Source organism: Lontra canadensis, unplaced genomic scaffold (assembly GCF_010015895.1).
Source record: "Lontra canadensis isolate GAN:19392208 unplaced genomic scaffold, GSC_riverotter_1.0 scaffold35, whole genome shotgun sequence".
NCBI lineage: Eukaryota > Metazoa > Chordata > Mammalia > Carnivora > Mustelidae > Lontra > Lontra canadensis.
This window is the reverse complement of record NW_022631029.1, coordinates 5077729-5096190: the sequence shown is the minus strand read 5'-3', so window position 1 is coordinate 5096190 and position 18462 is coordinate 5077729. Positions and strand designations below refer to the sequence as shown.

General features: G+C 55.9%; 1 protein-coding gene across 1 annotated transcript in view; it reads left to right on the top strand.

Moving 5' to 3' along the window:
- SLC6A20 (solute carrier family 6 member 20) overlaps positions 1 to 16735 on the top strand; it is a 31290-nt gene extending 14555 nt beyond the window's left edge. The window contains exons 3-11 of the mRNA XM_032867833.1: positions 1279 to 1370; positions 2718 to 2945; positions 5617 to 5727; positions 6454 to 6695; positions 7594 to 7756; positions 10653 to 10857; positions 12633 to 12792; positions 14383 to 14548; positions 16207 to 16735. Coding sequence (XP_032723724.1) covers positions 1279 to 1370; positions 2718 to 2945; positions 5617 to 5727; positions 6454 to 6695; positions 7594 to 7756; positions 10653 to 10857; positions 12633 to 12792; positions 14383 to 14548; positions 16207 to 16356 — 1517 coding nt within the window. The 3' untranslated portion in view covers positions 16357 to 16735. The remainder of the gene's footprint in view (positions 1 to 1278; positions 1371 to 2717; positions 2946 to 5616; positions 5728 to 6453; positions 6696 to 7593; positions 7757 to 10652; positions 10858 to 12632; positions 12793 to 14382; positions 14549 to 16206) is intronic.
- The last annotated feature ends 1727 nt before the right edge of the window (positions 16736 to 18462 follow it).

The window sequence follows — 18462 nt, the reverse complement described above, 5'->3', positions numbered from 1 at the left end:
AGCACTGAGAGCCTGTGGGATGCGTTGGTCCCTCCATGCACGGAGGCAGAGCCTGCATGCCCACCTCCCCTGAGCGACTGCTGGCGGGCATCCGGGCACCTCTTGGAGATCGTTAAACTGCCCTGTGCAACCCTCACGTTTCAGGGATGCCTGGGCGCTGCAGGAGGGACTTTGGCCCTCACGGGCCATGGTGTTTTGGGCTCCACCCTCCCGCCCCCAGGCAGGAAGGCAGGCAGGGGCACAAGGTGGTGTTTTGGGAGCAACAGGGACATACATGGGCCTGGGATGTAGCCTTTGTGCAAAAGCGATGCGCCCGTGCCCTCCCAGACCATCTCCAAACCCCGGCGGCCTCCTCATCCTGAAGGGCTGTTAATTTTTAACAAGGAGGTGTGTGGTTTTACAATCGGCCCATGTCATCAATTGCAGAGGGCTTCTCCAAGGTGGCATTTGCTGTCTCAGAGGAAAGCTACCAGATGCTTGTGCCAAGCCCAGGTGCAGGAGAATGTTTAACCACTGGCCCTCGAGGAGGGGCGGGGGTAGGGAGGATCTGGCTGTAGCGTTCACCAGTGCCCCTGGTGTAAATATTTGCACTGGTGGTGGTGGGGAGGGGGCTGCAGACCTTTCACGCAGTGTTCCACAGGGCAGGGGTGCCTCTGGGGGGCTGGTGTGGGTGGGTGTCATGCACCCCTGCCCCGGGCCCTGCAGGCTGGCCAGGTCAGCGCCGACCTGTCCCTTCCCCTCCTCACACCCCGTCCCACACCCCTGCTCCCTGCTGCCATGAAGCCGGGCTGGGCACAAGGGACCCCACTTGAGGGGAGCCCCAGGGGACATCTGTGACCTCCAGCATCGGGGTGGCACTGGGCAGGTGAGCAGGCCACTCACACTCCGTGCTGAGCCCATGCCTGCCACGTCACAGCTGAGCACTCTCGGGCCATCTCCCTGCCTCATTTTCTCCTCTGCAAAGTGTGGGTAATAATGCCCACCCCCCCACCCCCCGCTCATGACCACATTGTTGCCAAGACCTAAAGTCCAGCAGGTGCTCGACGTTGCACCTGGCACTGAAGTGTGACAGACTGGCATTGGACTCACGTCCTCAAGGCTGGGGAGTGAGGTTGTGGGGACGGACTGGCTCTTAGAGAGGGGCCGCGGGCGCCTGGCCACAGCTGGCCCTCCTGCAAAGCGGCCGGAGGAGGCTTTGCTGTCCCGGTGCAGTCACTGGGGTGCGTCCCGGGCTGGTGGACACGGGCCAGGCCTCAGCACCCCTCTGCCTCCTCCCAGGCCTGGCCAGCGTGGTGGTGTCCTTCTTCCTGTCCATGTACTACAACATCATCAACGCCTGGGCCTTCTGGTATCTCTTCCACTCCTTCCAGGTGAGTCAGCCCAGGTGGGAGCAGGAGCCACCCCCAGGGGGCAGCCTCCGGGGCTGGGGTCAGGGGCAGGCCGAGCACCCCACGCCAAGCGGCGGGCTCCTGCCGTGGTGTGCACGGGCGCGCGTGTGGCTCCGCATTCCCTCTGAAAGCTAGGACCCCTCCACCCTCCACAAAATACTGAGCAGCACCCCTGGAAATCTATGGAGAGAGCCCCTGGGGAGGGATTCGGCCAACCCAGCAAGACAGGAGGGCAGCCCTTCCTCCGCCTCCGGTTCACCCCCCTCCCCTCCCTGCTCCGGTCACTCGTCCTCCCAGCTTTCCGACTCCAGGCCCAGCCCCCACTTTTCCCTGCAGACCCGAGTTCTCCTAGAAGGACCATTGGCCCCCCTGTAACACAATAGGGACTGCTCCCAAAGATAAACATTTTAAACACGTACTTCGGAAGATAGCCTCAGCGGGCGCTCATGGTAGTGATTGGGAGGGGGCTGAAAATCACAGAGAAGAGAGAACCCCGATTCCTCGCGAGGTGCTCCTTGTGTCCAAGCCAAGAGGGGACTTCGCTTCTGCCGCCCGTGCTCAGGGCCTTTCGTCAGTGCCTGCCTGTCACTCTTGAGGACCCCCCCCCCACCAGCCTCTGCCCCCTCTTGCCCTCCAGCAGCCCCCTTCGGTCTTGGACAGAAGGTCCCTGGGCAGATGCCACACCCTTTGCCCCTGACCCAGGCCTTCACAGGACAGACACTGTCCCCAAGTTCTGAAAGCAAGGCAGGGCTGGCCATGAACTGTGGACTAACCCCAGCTTGTGGGGCTGCTCTCTGGAGCACAGGGGCACAGCCTTGAATCTTCGGAACCCCAAGTAATGATTGGGTGAATGACCTTAATGAGCGGGACTTGGCATCTACACTTGGAAGATAGTACGTCCACACCCCACTCTGGCCTCCCCGGTCACCCCGCTGGAAAATTCCCTGTGTACATCCTTGACATGAAGGACTCCCTGCTCTGAGCTTAGTTGCAGCCGCTCGTCTCCCTGACTCCACAGCCTTGCCCATCCTCCACCTTCTGGGTAGAAACAGCAGCCACTTGTATTCTCCCCATGGGTGACCGTTCCCGCTCCTCTGTGCAGACCTGTCATGTGTAGTTGGGCAGGTCATGCACTGAACAAGAGGCCTCCAGCTAAAGAGTTGCTGTGTACATCGCCGGTGTTGCAGATCTGCATTGAGCTTGCAGTGCCTGTCTGTGCCCCTGACCGGCCCTCCAGTTCCCTGCCCAGAATGGCCGCTACCAGGGCCACTCCCATCCTTCCCACTCAGCCCTCACCTGTCTATATAAATGCTTCTTTTGATCCCAAAGGATCCCCTGCCATGGTCCGTGTGCCCGCTGAACGACAACCACACGGGCTACGACGAGGAGTGTGAGAAGGCGTCCTCCACCCAGTACTTCTGGTACAGGAAAACCCTCAACATCTCCCCGTCCATCCAGGACAGCGGGCGCGTGCAGTGGGAGCCGGCACTCTGCCTCGTCCTGGCCTGGCTGGTGGTGTACCTGTGCGTCCTGAGGGGCACCCAGTCCACTGGCAAGGTGGGGACGGCAGAGCCCCTGCCCGGGCCGGGCACTGCCAACGGCTGCCTTCCGCCCTCCGGGGGTGGGGGTCCGGGGGGACACTGGGCCGGCGGGGAGGGTATGGACACGAATCACCTACCAGACCACCAGGCACATGGCCAGTGGTGCTCTAAGTTGCCATCTCAAAAGGAGGACTTTTCCACTGCCTAAAAAGATGAGTGTTTCTGTGCCAGCCAGCCCCACGTCCATACCACCCAAGGGGCACCAAGCAACTAGACAGTGAGTTTTCCCTTCCCTGGAGATGTCCCCATGATGTCCTTGCCGCTGGCCCTCCAATTTAGCGGAAAGGTTGGTGTCACCCAGAGAGCTTGTAGAGAGAGCTCTGATATCTGACTCCTCCCTGCCCCCCTGCCTGGAAGTCCTGGAGTCATCGGTGTGGAGAGGAACCTGAGCATGGGTTGATGAAAGCTCCCCCAGGTGATTCTGATCTGCAGCTGAGTCTCAGAACCTTTGCTCTAAGCGGCTGTCAGTGACCTTGCAGAGCTGTCCTGCCAGATGGATGAACCTTCCCTCGTTGGTGCCTCCCCAGGCTTATTCTCCTGTGGGGGCTCGGATGCTCTTTGATCTGCCCCATGGAGAAAGTGTTCCTACAGTCTCTCCAGCACGTGGCATCTTTCTGGAGCTGCAGCAGATGCCCTACCCTCCCCCTCCCGGGGCGTGCCCCATCCTCATACTCGGGCACTCGTCCTACCTGATCCCTTGTGGGTTGGGTGTGCACCTTGTCTCCATCTTGGGGAGCCCTTCATAGTAGGGTTCATCATTCCACTCACGTGAGGCATCGAGGGGCAGAGAGACCTGACCAAGGGCACCAACCAGTGGGGGCGGAGCCTGGGCAGACCCAGCTTTGCCCCTGAAACTCCCCAACTTCTTGGTTTGGTGAACTACCTTCCATTCTTCCCGGCCTTTCATGACATAATTCACCCCAGTTTTTCCTTCAGAAGGTCCTAAGAGGCCACCAGTCCTCATCCTCTTGACCACCTGGGTCGCCTCCTGAAGCCCCACCATGTTTCTCTCGATGCCGCAAGACCAGAACTGCTGGTGATATTTTAGGTGCCCTGTGATGACCCCAGGGCCATGCCCATCCCACGGCCAGGCTGAGGGACTAATGAGTCCTCTCTGGAAGAATTTAGAGCCTGTAGCTACTCACGTACTCAAGCTGTCCCATCTTGAAGTTTGGCTCATAGTTTATGCTCATAAAAAAAATGTTCTTTGCAATTTGTCTTTGCCAGATTATCATGAACGTGACAAAGATCTGAGGGCAGCGTCTGTAAACTTGGAGATTTAATGAGGCCATCTCTTTTCGAGATCATTTATAAATGTGTGAAATGAGGTCATATCCTGCCGTGAACTTCTATTTCCTCTGCTCAAGCCACGCCCCCTCTCCACGCAAAAGTACCCCTGCAGCTTTATGGGGGAGTAATTCGGTTAAAAACTGTGTACTATTTCCTGGCCTCTTCTCTTGGAATCTCCTTCCCCCCCATCCCCTAACTTCAAGAGTTGTCGTGGATGGGTCAAAAACGGTCTCTCCCCATGGTGTAGGCTGGGTCACCTGTCCAGCTTCCCTGATGGGGGAGAATTGAGCCCAGAGTGCTTCTGGGAAACTTACTGACCTGAGGGGAGGGGGGGAAGTTCCAAGGGCCTACCCTCAGTATCCAGTGTCCACCAGTTACGGACATTGGTTACCCCTTTCCAGTTGTCCTCAATGGTCTTGAGCTCACTGGCCTCCTGTCCTTGACCACATCTGTCTCCATCTTGCTCCTGGATTATTTTCCTATCAAGTCAGCTGGCTTGATGGCTCTTCTCAAATTACAACGGCCTCGAGAGGAATCAGTGGTAAGAGACAGGCCCCACCTCTGCCTGCTGTCCCCGGGGGGTGAGCGGGTGCGAACCGCTCGTCTGGTGGCCTCAGAAGGTTCCGGGCAAGATGGTGCCACACCTCAGCAGGAAATGGGGGCTGAGGGCGAGCCCCTCTGGACATGGTCCTCCAACCAGATGAACCCAACCTTCAAGCAAACTGCTTTTGCAGAAAGAATTTTGCAAAATACCTCTGTGCTTTCCGTAAAGAGACTATGGTGCCTACATGGGTTGATTCCTAGAAAAAGTGCCGGGTCTGGATGGACAGGCGCGCACCTGCAGGTCCCGGTTTGAAGATCGTGTAAGAGTTCGCGTCAGCAGGCCCGGGCTATGACACTGCTGCCAGAACCACCATGGAAACCACTGAGCTCGCGATGCCTGTCAGCAGGGAAGGATTTGGTTGAAGAAAAATGCCACTCATGTGCAGAAACAAAGTCAGATGATTGAATATCTGTCATATTTCTGATAGGGACATTGTCCCCACACCAACATCATCACCTTTCCACGAGCCCTCATGGGCAAGTTTTTCTTGGGTCTCAGTTCTGTAGAGAAATGCCATGGCTGCAAGCCCCTGAGGGTTTGGTTTTGTTTCTTTTTTCCCCAGCCCAGACTCAGAATCATTCCAGTTGTCGATAGCCTGAATGCCCGAGACAGAGTGGCATGCTCTATGGGGACCACGCACGGGTCTGTCCCAGGGACAAAGGGGCCCGGTGATCGGTGATCGCGGGTCGCAGGGAGGCTGACGCTGCCCTCTGCCGCCCTCTGGTGCCCGCAGGTGGTATACTTCACCGCGTTGCTGCCTTACTGCGTGCTCATCATTTACCTGGTCCGGGGCCTCACGCTCCACGGAGCCACTAATGGCCTAGCCTACATGTTCACGCCCAAGGTACGGGCTGGAGGGAGGGGTACTCCCCGTCCTGCAGGGTGGGTGGAAAGGCGGGGGAGACCCAGGGAGGTGGGAGCAGTGTGGGTTACCTGTGAGCGCTGGGTCCCGGCCTGTGCATGCTGGGGGCACTGAGTCTTTTGTCCACCCATCCCCCTCCTCCTCCCTGCACCCCAGCCGACTACGGCCCTGGCCTCCTGTCTGGCCTCGCACCCATCCTCCTAGCAGCCTGTGGACCGTATGATTTGTCGTCCAATTGTCTTCTCTCCCGCACCCCTTTCCCTGCAGGGGTGAATCCACTGCAAGGCATTCTGTGATCCCTCCGCAGCCCACCCGCTCCCCTGCGCCCCACAGCCCACGCTCCTCTGTCGGCAGGGTGTGGGGAGATGGGGGGGTCCTATTTCCTTTGGGACAAAGCAAGTTCTTCATTTAGCAAATCTGGCCCCTGGAAACAAAAGGACTGGCAGCGCCCCCACCCCAAAATGCCCCCCCATTCCAGATGGCTCCCAGTGTCTTAAGTTAACCTCACGGTGGACTTTTCAATTGCACACGTCCGCTGGGAAGGGCGCCACGGGGGACCGGACGGGAGCAATGTGTGCGTGTCAGCCGCTGGGGAGTTGATGGGCTCCGGCCAGGGGCACAGGTGCAGTGGGTCCCCTGCTGCCGGGCCCTCCACCCCCTACCGGCAGGTCACGGGTGGTTCAGTGGCCACCTCCACTGGCTTTGCAGCTGGAGCAGCTGGCCAACCCCAAGGCCTGGATCAACGCGGCCACCCAGATATTCTTCTCCCTGGGCCTGGGCTTCGGCAGCCTGATCGCCTTCGCCAGCTACAACGAGCCGTCCAACAACTGCCAGAAGCACGCCGTCATCGTGTCCCTCATCAACAGCTCTACCTCCATCTTTGCCAGCATCGTGACCTTCTCCATCTACGGCTTCAAGGCCACCTTCAACTACGAGAGCTGCTTGAACAAGTAAGCCCACCCCGGGCCACGTCGGGTGGGCGGGGCGCGTCCCCCCAAGCTCCCCCCAAGGGCCGCTGGGAAGAGGTGGGCTCCAGGAAGGCAAGGGGTGAGGGGCAGAGGGCACTGGCTTTGCAGCCCTCCATCCAGGGCCCCAGCCTGGGCACCCCTGCCTGAGGGGCTGAGGTCAGTTCAACAGACAAGCCTTCCTCTTCTGCCTCATCTCCCTGACCTTGGAAGTAGTCGAGCTGCTCTGTGGGTGAGCCCTGAAGAGGACAGAGTCTGCTTTCTGTCTCCCCCTACCCAAAACACGACCACCCTCATCCAGATCCCATTTGGGAGTCACTGGCCACAGCTGGCTACTTCCCAGATTTAAATGGGGATGGATTTACATAATTAACTCAATTTTTAATTAATTAGTTGATTAAATGTTAATTAATCAAAGCAGTTGTGATTTTAAGTTAAATTAAGTCAGTTAAATTTCTGTTTAAATTTATTTCCACTTACATGTAAATGAATTCAGGTCGGTTTCTCTGTTACACTCCCCACATTCAAGGGCTCAGCTGCCACAGCACCCCCCGCCCTATGGTTAGTGGGGGTCCCAGAACATTCCCATCATCCCAAACATTCTGGAGGAACATGCCGGCCCAGAGGTCAAGGTGGCTTAGCTGGGTGGGCTGGTTTCTCATCTCTGGTCCCACTTGAAGCTCCTTCAAAACCATTCAAAATCACACACACCGCCCCCCCCACCCCTGCTAAACTTTAAAAGGCCACAGATCTACAGATTCCCTTTGTTGGAGGGACCCTGCCCCATCAGAGGGGAAGGACCCCCAGCAGCCCAGCTTCAAGAGGGTTCCGTGACCGTGGCCTTTCTAATCAGCCAAGGTCCGTGTGGTCCTCTGCTCTGCAGGGTGATTCTGCTGCTGGCCAATTCCTTTGACCTGGAGGATGGCTTTCTGACCGCCAGCAACCTGGAGCAGGTGAAGGGCTACCTGGCGTCCACCTTCCCCGGCAAATACAGCGAGGTGCTCCCACAGATGAGAAACTGTAGCTTGCAATCAGAGCTGGCCACGGTAAGGCACGGGCAAGGTCTCGGCCAGCTTCCCTCCCCCGAGAGCCACCCGCAGGGACAAGTGCAAGCTGGGTGAGATTCTGCAGTCAGCCACAGGGTCGGGCCTGCGTGTCATTTCCCAGATGGAGTGACACCTTCTTTGCAAATGCAGAGAACACCTTCTTTGCAAATGTCCATGAGTTGGGGGGGACCTGCCGGTTCATACCCCGCAGGAGGCATTTGACATTAACTTTGGTTCTCTTGAATCCCTCCCACGGATGCTGCATTGGAGGAACCCCGGGGCCTGGAGCTCTTTCCGTCACCGTCATGCTGGGATCACGGGCCTTCTGGTCTAAGCCCTGGTTAGAGATGTGTGGCTTCTCGGCCAGCCATAGCTAAACAGCATAAGGCTACTGGGGTATAACCCACTTGTCCCCGCCAGACCCCTTCTCCCATGGCTCAGGAGCTGGCTGAGCCCACCCCATGGAGGCTGCACTTGGTGATTGGCCCCTGGCACCCTGTCAACGTGGGCCACCTTCCCAGGGAACGTTGGCTCTGGCTCTGGCAGTCGGCCTGCATCACTGTTACTGATCAGGTCATTTCACGCACGAGGCAACACTGTCCTTCCTGGCTCTCTGCTCACCCCGGCCTGTGGCCTGACACCCCCTTCCCGCCCCCCACACCCCGCTCCCCATCCCCCAGCCTTCGAAGACTTGATCTGTTCCCTTTGGGCCTCAGCTCCTGTTCCGTGTTCTCATTTCAAAGTTCCTTTTTGTTTGGGAGCCCCTGGGAGCTTTCCTCCCTGACTTCTGGGCTTGGTTCAGTGTCCGAGAATGAGGGGGTGACTGATGGCTTCAGACTGTCTTTTTCTATTGCATTCGTTGCTGGGTTTTCCCTCCCCCGTGCTGCCTTATTCTCTGCTGTTTGGAACTGATCTAGCGAATTTCTCCTCTTGAATTTGTCCTCTGCCTTTTTAACTCAACCAGGTCTGAAATTCAACAGGGTCTTGACTTCCCGCCCACCCGGAACAGGGACTGTAGTTTTAAATACCGCCTGTGTCCGCCTCTGTCCTTTCCTCAGCCCCTGTGTTGGAGGCTGTGCTGTTTTACACGACAGTGTGTGTCTCTCCTCGCCTTTGTGCCTTTTTACCTGTTCACCATTTCCTCTGGCACCCCAGACATCTTCCGGGATCATCTTCTCCCTTAAAACGTGTTCCTTTAGAGCAGCTTGCTTTTTTTCCCCTCTTTAGTTTTAATTCCAGTATCGTTCCCGGGCTCTATTCATTTCCGGTGTATAGCACCTGCTTCTTGATAAATTTCCTCGGATGTCGTCTGTATGCTAATGCCGATATTCGGTCCCCTCTTTTTAAGGACTGTCTCCCCTGTGTGGAAGTCCCAGGTTTATAGTTATTTTCTCTGTACACTTTGGAGAGGTTTGCCATGTGATTTCAGCTGCCTTGAAATTTCCTGTCCTCCTTCGAAGCTCTCGGCTGCCCCATGCTTTCACTCTGATTTCTCTGGCCCATCCCTTGGACTCTGGCCTCGGTAACTGAAGCGTGGATGTATTTTGTATTCATCCGACATGGGTTGGGTGAATACGCCAGGATGCCCCCAGCCCCAGGATGGGTTGTGTGAGGTTGGGGCTTCCTGGATCCACAGATCCACATGTCTTTACCAGTTCTGGAAAATTCACACCCCTTAACCTCTTCATCATTGCCTGTACTTCTATCTCTCTGCTCTGGAATTCCCACCGCTGCATGTCCACTCACTTCTCTTCTATGTTTTCCCAGCTTCTTATCTTTTTTTTTTTTCTCATTGTGGACCCGTTCCTGGAATATGCCTCCCGGTTCCCTAAGTTTCTCTTCAGCTACAAGTGGTATTTAGCTGTTGATGGAGCCTGTCGGTTCAGTGATTTGTTAAACACGATATTTTTCCTCTCACATTTGCTCCCCATGCTGAATTTCCTGTGATACGCTTATTTTTAGCAGTTTTATCTTCTGCTTCTTTGAAAAGGTCCTACATAGCTGTTCCAGGGGTGGCCTTGGGCAGGAGAGTGAGGGCAGTCGGTTTCCTGACTGACACCATGGAGAATTTGTTGGCTCATGATAATGATAGGAAGCAAGCCAACTTTAGCAGGTTTTGTTACTGTTTGTAAATTCTCTACAAGGGACCATCCCCTGTTGTCTGCACGCAGAGCTGGTGAATCCCACTATGCTTATTAGTATGCCAGGAGTCTGCCAAGCCAACCAGTGTCGGCCATTCTGGGGGAATTATTCCTAACTCTTTCCTCCGTGGCTTGTCGTCTTTGGATTTATACATCTGTTTGCAAGCTCGCTGCTTGATCCTCTCTGGTGGTCCTGCGGGTCTAGATTGCAGGAGCTTGCCCCCAGAGTGGGTTTGCTTCTGCCGCTGGTACCCAGGGAGCACCCTCCCCCATGGCCCCAACCCCAAGACCTCTTCCAAACCTCTTGGAGGGTTCGTCTGTAAGCGGGAGCTCCAGGCTCTGGTTCCACAGGTGGCTATCCCTGCAGGGCTCCGCTACAGAGCAACCCTGCCCTCCCAGGCCCTGTGGCTTCACCCACTCACCTCGCCTCCCAGACACTGGGGCCTCAGAACGCCGCAGTGGCCATCCTGTTGGAAGCACAAATTATCTGAACCTTGTCTGATTGTATTTCATCCCGAATGGACATGAGTTGGGGTGGGAGATGGGAGCTCAGTGTTCCAAAGTGATGAAAGGGGCTCCTCATGGCTCACGTGTCTACCCAGCCCTGCTAAGCCCAAGGGGCCGGTGTGTACATGGCAAACCCCAGCTTGGCCCGTGGCTTCTCCTGGCCACCTGGGAGGTTGCTTTGTATCAGGTGCACTTAAGGAGTCCCAAGTCCCTTGGGTGGGTAACTGCCGCCTTCTCACTATGGGCAGGCGGTCCAGGGCACCGGCTTGTCTTTCATCGTCTACACCGAAGCCATTAAAAACATGGAGGTGTCCCAGCTGTGGTCAGTGCTCTATTTCTTCATGCTGCTGATGCTGGGCATTGGGAGCATGCTGGGGAACACGGCGGCCATCCTCACGCCTCTGACCGACAGCAAGGTCATCTCCAGCCACCTGCCCAAGGAGGCCATCTCCGGTGAGTGGGCCCGTCCATGGGGGATGTGGGGCTCAGGGAGGGCCAGGCATGGGGCACAAGCAGATGGACGAGCCTTGTGGTCTCTCGTCCTCGGGGCCGTGTGGGATTCGGAGTGCGTGACTCACCTGTGCCTCTGGTTCTCCATCACAGGGAAGGGTGGTGGCCACCCCAGCCTTGGGGAAGGCCACACTTACCACCATGGTGCTCCAAACTCTTCAGGCCAGGAGACAATCTGCTCTGGTCTTTGTTTCAATTGAAGCGTAACACTTAGAGCATGTACATTTCCTAAACACAATCTCAGTGATTTTTACGTGTAACCACCCAAGTAACCACCACCTAAGTCAAGGTACAGAGCGTTTCCAGCACCCCCGAGAGCCCCTCCCCACCTCTTCCCAGTCCGTATGCTCCCAGCCCCAGAAGCCACCTCTTCGTGACTGCTACCGCTTCAGGATCGTTTTCCTGCTCTTGAACTTCATATACATGGAATCACGCTGTCTGTGCTGTATGTTTCTTGTCTTCGCCAAACTCGATGCGGTCCTCCCCGTTGTTGCAAGTGACCATCGATCTGTCCCTTTCCCGCCTGCGTGATAGATGATCACCTAGAAGACCACCCAGCACTGTGTATCTTCCCTTCTGCTGTCGTGGGCCATTTGGGTTGCTAGGGAAGGAACGTGTTTTTCTAATCACCCCTCTCCCCGATTCACTCCATCACTCATCTGCTCCACCATCATACCTGGTGATAGAACCCAGTGGCCCCCCACTCCTGCCCACAATGAAACCATCCCACCACATCTAGGACGTCCCTTCTCCCAGCCTCATCCCACTGAGCTCACATCCCATCCCCTTAAAGTCCTGGCCAGCCAGATGGAGCCGCCCACCCCTTGTCAGAACCTTCTAGCACTGAGCATCGCTCTTCCCACGTGGTCTCTGTGGCTGCTTGCTATGTGCCATTAGCTCCTGGCCAGCACATAGCCCCTTTCTCGAGGTGTGTCCCCTCAAGATGGCACGGGGGCTTGGTGACGGTGTGGCGGTGAGAAGGGGAGGTGGGAGCTTGAGGGTCAAATACTTCATGGGGTCCCTGGGGGAGTCTGCCTGTGGAGGCTGGTTCAAGAACCTGGGTTCTGGAAGCAGAAGGGCCTCTGTCTGAATCCTGACTTCCCCTCTTAGATGCTATGGGATGTTGGGAAAGTCCTCCTTATCTTTGAGCCTTGGTTTCCCCAGCTGTGAAAGGGAGCTCCCCAGGCTATTGGATCCAATGCACGAGACGAGCCAGGAGCACGTATAGTGGGAGCTGGGTAGACATTCCTGTCTTCCTCTCCCCTCCCTACTCCCTCTTCTGGCCAGACATGAATCCTCTCTAGGAGGTTCTGAGAGGGGTGCCGTGATTCACCTCTGTGAGCTCAGAAGCTGAGTTGTAGGGGTAAATGACATCACCAGACCCACAGGCTGGGTGGGACCCACCCCCACCCCCACCCCCACCCCCACCCCCACCCCCACCCCCACAGCATGGGGAGACAACAGCGCCCACAACTTTCTCTTTTCTGCTGAGCTTGATGCCCCCTGCAGGACAGCTCCCTGAATTAACATTAGTGACTTGTGCAGACACACACTCCTTGGGACACCTTTGTTGTCCCCTGAACACACACACCTGTGGCATACAGAGGCAGAGAGGCCAGTCCATGGCTAAGTCCCCCTGGGGTCCGTGGCTCCACATAGGAAACTGGATGAACGGGTAGGTGTCTCAGGCAAGTGAGCGTGTGGTCTTGTGGCCCCAGGTCTGGTATGCCTCATCAACTGTGTCATTGGCCTGGTGTTCACCATGGAGTCTGGCAACTATTGGTTTGACATATTCAATGACTATGCGGCCACGCTGTCCCTGCTGCTCATCGTGCTGGTGGAGACCATTGCTGTGTGTTACGTGTATGGGCTGAGGAGGTAAGGAGGCCCCACCCCTGACACCTGCTTGGGGAAGGGCCCATGAAGGCCACGCCCCCACAAAGGCCTCGCCCCACCAGGAAAGCAAGTCCCTTTCCACAGTAAGTCCCTTACTTTTCTCCTCCAACTTGGCACTGTTTTTCCCTTGGCCCAGGTAATTCTCTGCCTCGCTCCCACCTTCAACCAGTATCTCGTCTTTCTGCTTTCTGTATTGCAATGGGAGTGGGGAGGACCAGCCATGACCCTAGAAACCAGACCCATTGAGCCATGTTTCCCTCTGTGTCCCTGGAAGCTCTGGGGTCCCCTGTCACACCAAGGGACTTACATGATCAAGTAATTTCGGGACGTCACAAATAAGAGAGAGTCAACATTTCTTTCCTATAGGACTACTTGGAGCCCAAAGACCACTGTGAGTCTCAAAGGGGGTATAATGTGTAGCATGTCCAAAACGTTTTCGGTCAAGAAAGACTTCGGTATCTGTCCCTCCATTTCTTATCTGTGGAGGACATTCGGGTTAGAGTGACCCACTCTCCTTGTTTTCCCAGGACCAAGGGGTTTCCTGGGACATTCATTGTGAACACTGGGGACGTCCTGGGTCAACCGGGACAAGTGGGTCACCTAGATGTGGTAGTCTAGAGGGAGAAACAGATCGGTCCCCTGAGAGGGTAGGTGTTTCCCAGGAAGAGAGAAGGTTGCGGAAAGAGGACCAAAAGGCAGGGCCCAGGGGAGATGCTGGAGAAGGGACACAAGTCCATGCAAAGGGGTGGTACTAAGTGGTCAGGGTCGGAGGGAGGGAGAAACCAAAGGTGCCTCGCAGAGCAGTTTGTAAGCAGCAGGACCCAGGAATGGCCGGGAGAGGAGTCCCTGGGCTCGCCCAGGGGACAGCGCCACCTAGTGACCACTGAGCCACAGTGCCATGTCACCCTTCGTTCACAGGCAGGTAGCTTTTTCCACATCTCTTTATCCAGGCAAGTTGGAGGGGGAGGGGGGATGAGCAGGGGATGTGAAGGGACAAAAGAGCATGTCATCTTGAAAAATCTCAGGCATTCACATGAAGCACAGGACCCTTCGTGGCCTGAAACCCAGGGTCCAGCCAGGTCAGCAGCAGCATGGGAACAGGTGGCTGTCTGCAGGTTTCTGTGGGAACTCAGCACAAGCCACAGGCCCAAGTGTGGCAGGTGGCTGTGGCTGTGGCTACCGCCGGTGACGGTCCAGCCTCACCCCACCCCACCACACACCCGCCCCTCTCCATGCCTGCGGGAGTAGCCCTTATGGTCTATACCAGCAGCCTTTATCCAAAGGTGGCACCAGGAAGGTATCTTCTGATGTCCCCGTAACCATGAGGCAGTTGCTTTGCTGCTCTGCTCTGTGGCGGCCTCAGCCTTTCTCCCTTCCACTCTGTGGCGGCCTCAGCCTTTCTCCCTTCCCCACCCTGCACACCCTCTCCCCAGGTGTCAGAGAGGGACCCCAAAGAGGTCGTCATCGGTGGTGCTCAGAACAGAATCTTTCTAAGCAAAGGGATATGAAAGGTGGAGCCCTCTTGCCCCAACAGCATGGATAATCCTGACTTTCTCCTCATTTTCCAAACAGATTTGAAAGTGACCTTGAGGCCATGACCGGTCGTGGCCTGAACTGGTACTGGAAGGCCATGTGGGCCGGTGTGAGCCCCCTGCTCATCGTCAGCCTCTTTGTCTTCTACCTGAGTGACTACATCCTCACGGGGACCCTGCAGTACCAAGCGTGGGACGCCTTCCAGGTACCCTCCGGCTCCGGACCCCCTGGGCTCCCTTCCAAGCACTGGCTTTACGTTCGCTGAAACCGACCCATTTCCCTGGGGTGGGCAGGTCAGTTGTCACGACACAGAACCACCACCCAGGTAATGAAAAACACTCAGCTCAGGACAGCAGAAGTGGGCTTTGGTTTTTCGCTGAGTACTCCAGCAAAGAGAGTAGGATTCCCTCCCAGGACTTCCCAGGGGGCCTCTGGAGGCCGGTAGAAGGTCTGCCAGGTGCTGGTTCCCACCCCTGGCCTCTGTCCACTTAGGCCTCCTCGGGGAAGGCAGAGCGAGCCTGGAGGGCCCGGCCCCTGACCCCCGGAAAGCATGGCCCCTGGAAGGGACATTGCAGGAGCCCAAGGGGACCTGCATCAGCACTTGGGTGCCGGATCCTGGCAGGGTCCAGGTCCGGGTGGGGCTGGGACAGCCAGAACAGGCTCGCTTGGGGCTCCACGCAGCTGCTGTGCCCCAACCGGAAGGACGGTGTGTCAGCATGTGAACAGCCAGGGGCCGCACAGGGACCCTTGGCCTCGAGACCAGGCCGGCTGTCCCGATATAGACACGCTTTCATAGAGAACGTGACCGATGGTGGCCAAAGTCGTCCCCAGCCCTGGTTCCAGTGGCTGCGCTTCTCCAGCTGTGGCTAAGGGACGGGGGTGTGTCTTCCCCAATCCACAGCAGCCTGATACGTCCGTAAAATGCAAGGACAGTGAAGCACTTGAAAAGTGACATGAGAATATCTGTAGAGTATAAGCTCCCATCACTTCTGATACCCAACAGACAGAAGACGAAGCGGTCACATTGCTACAACAGCTTCTCAATGTCCCCCCCCCCCACACCCCACCCCAGTTTCTGCACGGGTCAGGATGGAACAAAAAAAGGGAGACAAGCAACAGAAAGTTCGCGGGCTGGTTTCCCACACCACACCCTAAGCAGCGTTTGGGGTCACAAACCATGCTTGGGCGACAGCAAACACCTGCTTCCCCTGGACGTAGCTGTTCCGTGGGTCCCGCGTGGAAAGGAAGCCTTTACAGGCTTTTTGGCCTCATTTCTCATCAGCTTTAATTCATGTGCATTCAGGGAAGGGTCCAGCAACTGAATCCAGAGGTCCCTCAAGGTTTCTCCTGACCAGAGCTGTGCCATTCAAGGTGGCAGCCAACAGCCACATGGGGCTATGCCCATCTGAGTTCACCGCAACTGCTAAATTGAGTTCTTCACCCTCACCGGCCACATTTCCAGGGCTCAGTAGCCCCCTGTGTCTGGTGGCTGCCATGTTGGACAACCCCGATACGGAACACGTGTGTCATCACAATGTTCTGTTGGGCAGCACCGGGCTCAGGTTAGCCCCTGCACATAGGTGCCCCTATCGGTGCCCCGAAGGGAAGGCTCTTGATTATTTTTGTCGGTGATCTTTCAGAGGCAGGGCCAAAATAGTGGCTGTATGCACACTAGCTGAAGTTCACGGAAGAGAGAGAAGGCAAGGGGGACGACAAGGTGGGGCGGTCTATCCAGCATACTTGCTGGTGAGCTGCAGAGCCAGGTGGCCCCGGACACCCCCCACCCCCCAGCACACGGCCTCTCCACCAGGCCAACCTCTGCCTGCAGTGGTTTCTTCCTGCTGACCCTGTTTCCCCTTGCAGGGACAGCTCGTGACCAAGGACTACCCCCCATATGCCTTGGCCGTCATTGGGCTGCTGGTGGCCTCCTCCATCATGTGCATCCCCCTGGTGGCCCTGGGGACTTTCATCACACGCGGTCTCAAGAGGGGAGACACGCCCCCCGCGGCCTGAGGACTGGGCTTCCCAGAGACCATGCTCAGCTGCTCCCTGTCCGGCAGCTACGACTTACAGACGGAATCTCCTTGGCTGCTTGGGACAATATTTGCTCCAGAAACACTCAGCCTGTCGTCTTCCTGAGTTCGTCAAGAAGGACAGTGGAGGAAGAAGGTTCCCTTGGGAGGACTCACACCCCACCCACGGAGCAGCCCCTGCTCCCCTCTGTGCCCCTCCCTGTGACCAGAGACGCGGGCTTTTCAAGGCCAGTCTGGAAGACAACTGCTTTCTTGACTCTAGGGAAGTCCTAGAATTAGGCCACGCTGTGAGCTGAAATTTGACTGTAATTTTCATGGAATAAAATTTAAGCGACTTTTTTTTTCTTCTGAAGAAATCCCAAAATAGGAGAGGGCAGTTGTTTTTTAGATCAGCTGGATGAGAGGTTTTCTCCAAGTGCCTGAGATGACAGCCGAATGTCACTGGTGCAAAACCAGGTCTCTCTTTTTGAGTCCCTGTGAATATGTAACTGCTGGGTCCTTCACTAACACCACCGACTGGCCAGGTAGAAGGAGGCCTTTGCTGGAGTCCAAAAGGGGCTCACTTGGGTGATCTGAGGTCTCTCACGGTGGGTCCAGGCCCAATCCTCCCAATTATAGTGCGCAACCCCAAACCACCCGAGAAGTCCATGCAGACAGCCCCTACCACTGGGTGTTGGAAAAGGTGCCAGAACCACTTGTGGGTGAGGGCACAGCCAACTTGGTGTTCTATTTGGACATGGCGGCCAACTCATTAGAGCAAAGACCATGAATGTCACTTATAGTCCATCTTAAATTATTTGTACATAGGTTTTCTAGAGTGTATAAAACAGAGCCTCTTGGAACTGAAGACACCATATTTATGATACAGCATCAGTCCACAGTGCCAATGTCCCGTCTTTGACCGCAGTAAGTAGGTCAAGGTTATCCCTAAGCGGAGAGGGCCACTTCCTGCCCTAACATTCTGTGCTTCCTGGACATACAGGATTCAGTGAAGTTTCTTTGGGTAGATTTGTACAAACATCTTTGCAGACACTTAATTGGGGCTTAGTTGGAGGGTTTTTGTTGGTGGTTTTTTGTTTTTTAACTTCATTTCCATGGCTCTAAGTGTCCTATATAACAAAAATAGGCATTAGGAAGGTCTTTTGCCTTCTTTTATAGCCATCCTATCAGTATTTCACAGCTTCACCTCATTATTTAAAAAAAAAAGTCACTTGCCTCTAGAATGCACCAGCATTTCCTAACCACAAATACTCAGTCCTCTAATTTTTTTCATCAGACGGTTTAGGGCCAACAAACCTTACCTACCAGGGCTTGAAGAGTGGGCACGCTCCATGTCAAATACACAGCGCAGTCTGTTCCTGAATCCCTACAGAGAGGACCCCCCCCACCACCCAAGCTCACAGGCACAGTCATGGTCTTGCAACATGGGCCACTCCTCCTGGGGCCTGGCGTCAGTGCAGTGTGTCAGTCCTAAATGCCAAGTAGCCTCAGGACCATGGGGGCCAACGCCGTCCTCATTTCTGTATTGAGTTACTGTATGTCCCTGCCGCTACCCCTGGCCGCCCATCTGAACCACCTGGGAGCGAGGCTTGCCGTCTCCCTGTGCGTACCTGGGCCCCGCCCGGAGCCAGCCCAACCCGAGGACCAGGGCCCCACAATGGGTCATGCATTTAGGAATACTTACATCAAGAAGAAACTTCAGACATTTAAAAGCATTTTTGAGTCCTTCGATTGTCATGGACAAGCCACTTCTACAGAATAATTTTTGCACCCCAAGCTGGACAGATGAAATCCCGCTGTTCTAGAATAATGTGCTCGAGCTAAAGGCCTAGGGTTTTGGTTCAGTTTTATTCTGGTTCCTATGAACTTCATGAAGGGCAGAACAGTTCTCAAGCATCCTCTTAAAGCCATAGTTACGTCCTATCTCGAAAAAATCCTCGGTTGACCATTTTCAGGGTATTGCATGGAAGTGGTCATCTGGCGTTCATCCACCTGCCTCCCAGAGAGCTGGAGGGGAAAAGCGACGTTCCGTCCCTGTCCACGTGACAGTCACCTAGATGCCATGGCCAGATCACGGGCTCCAGGG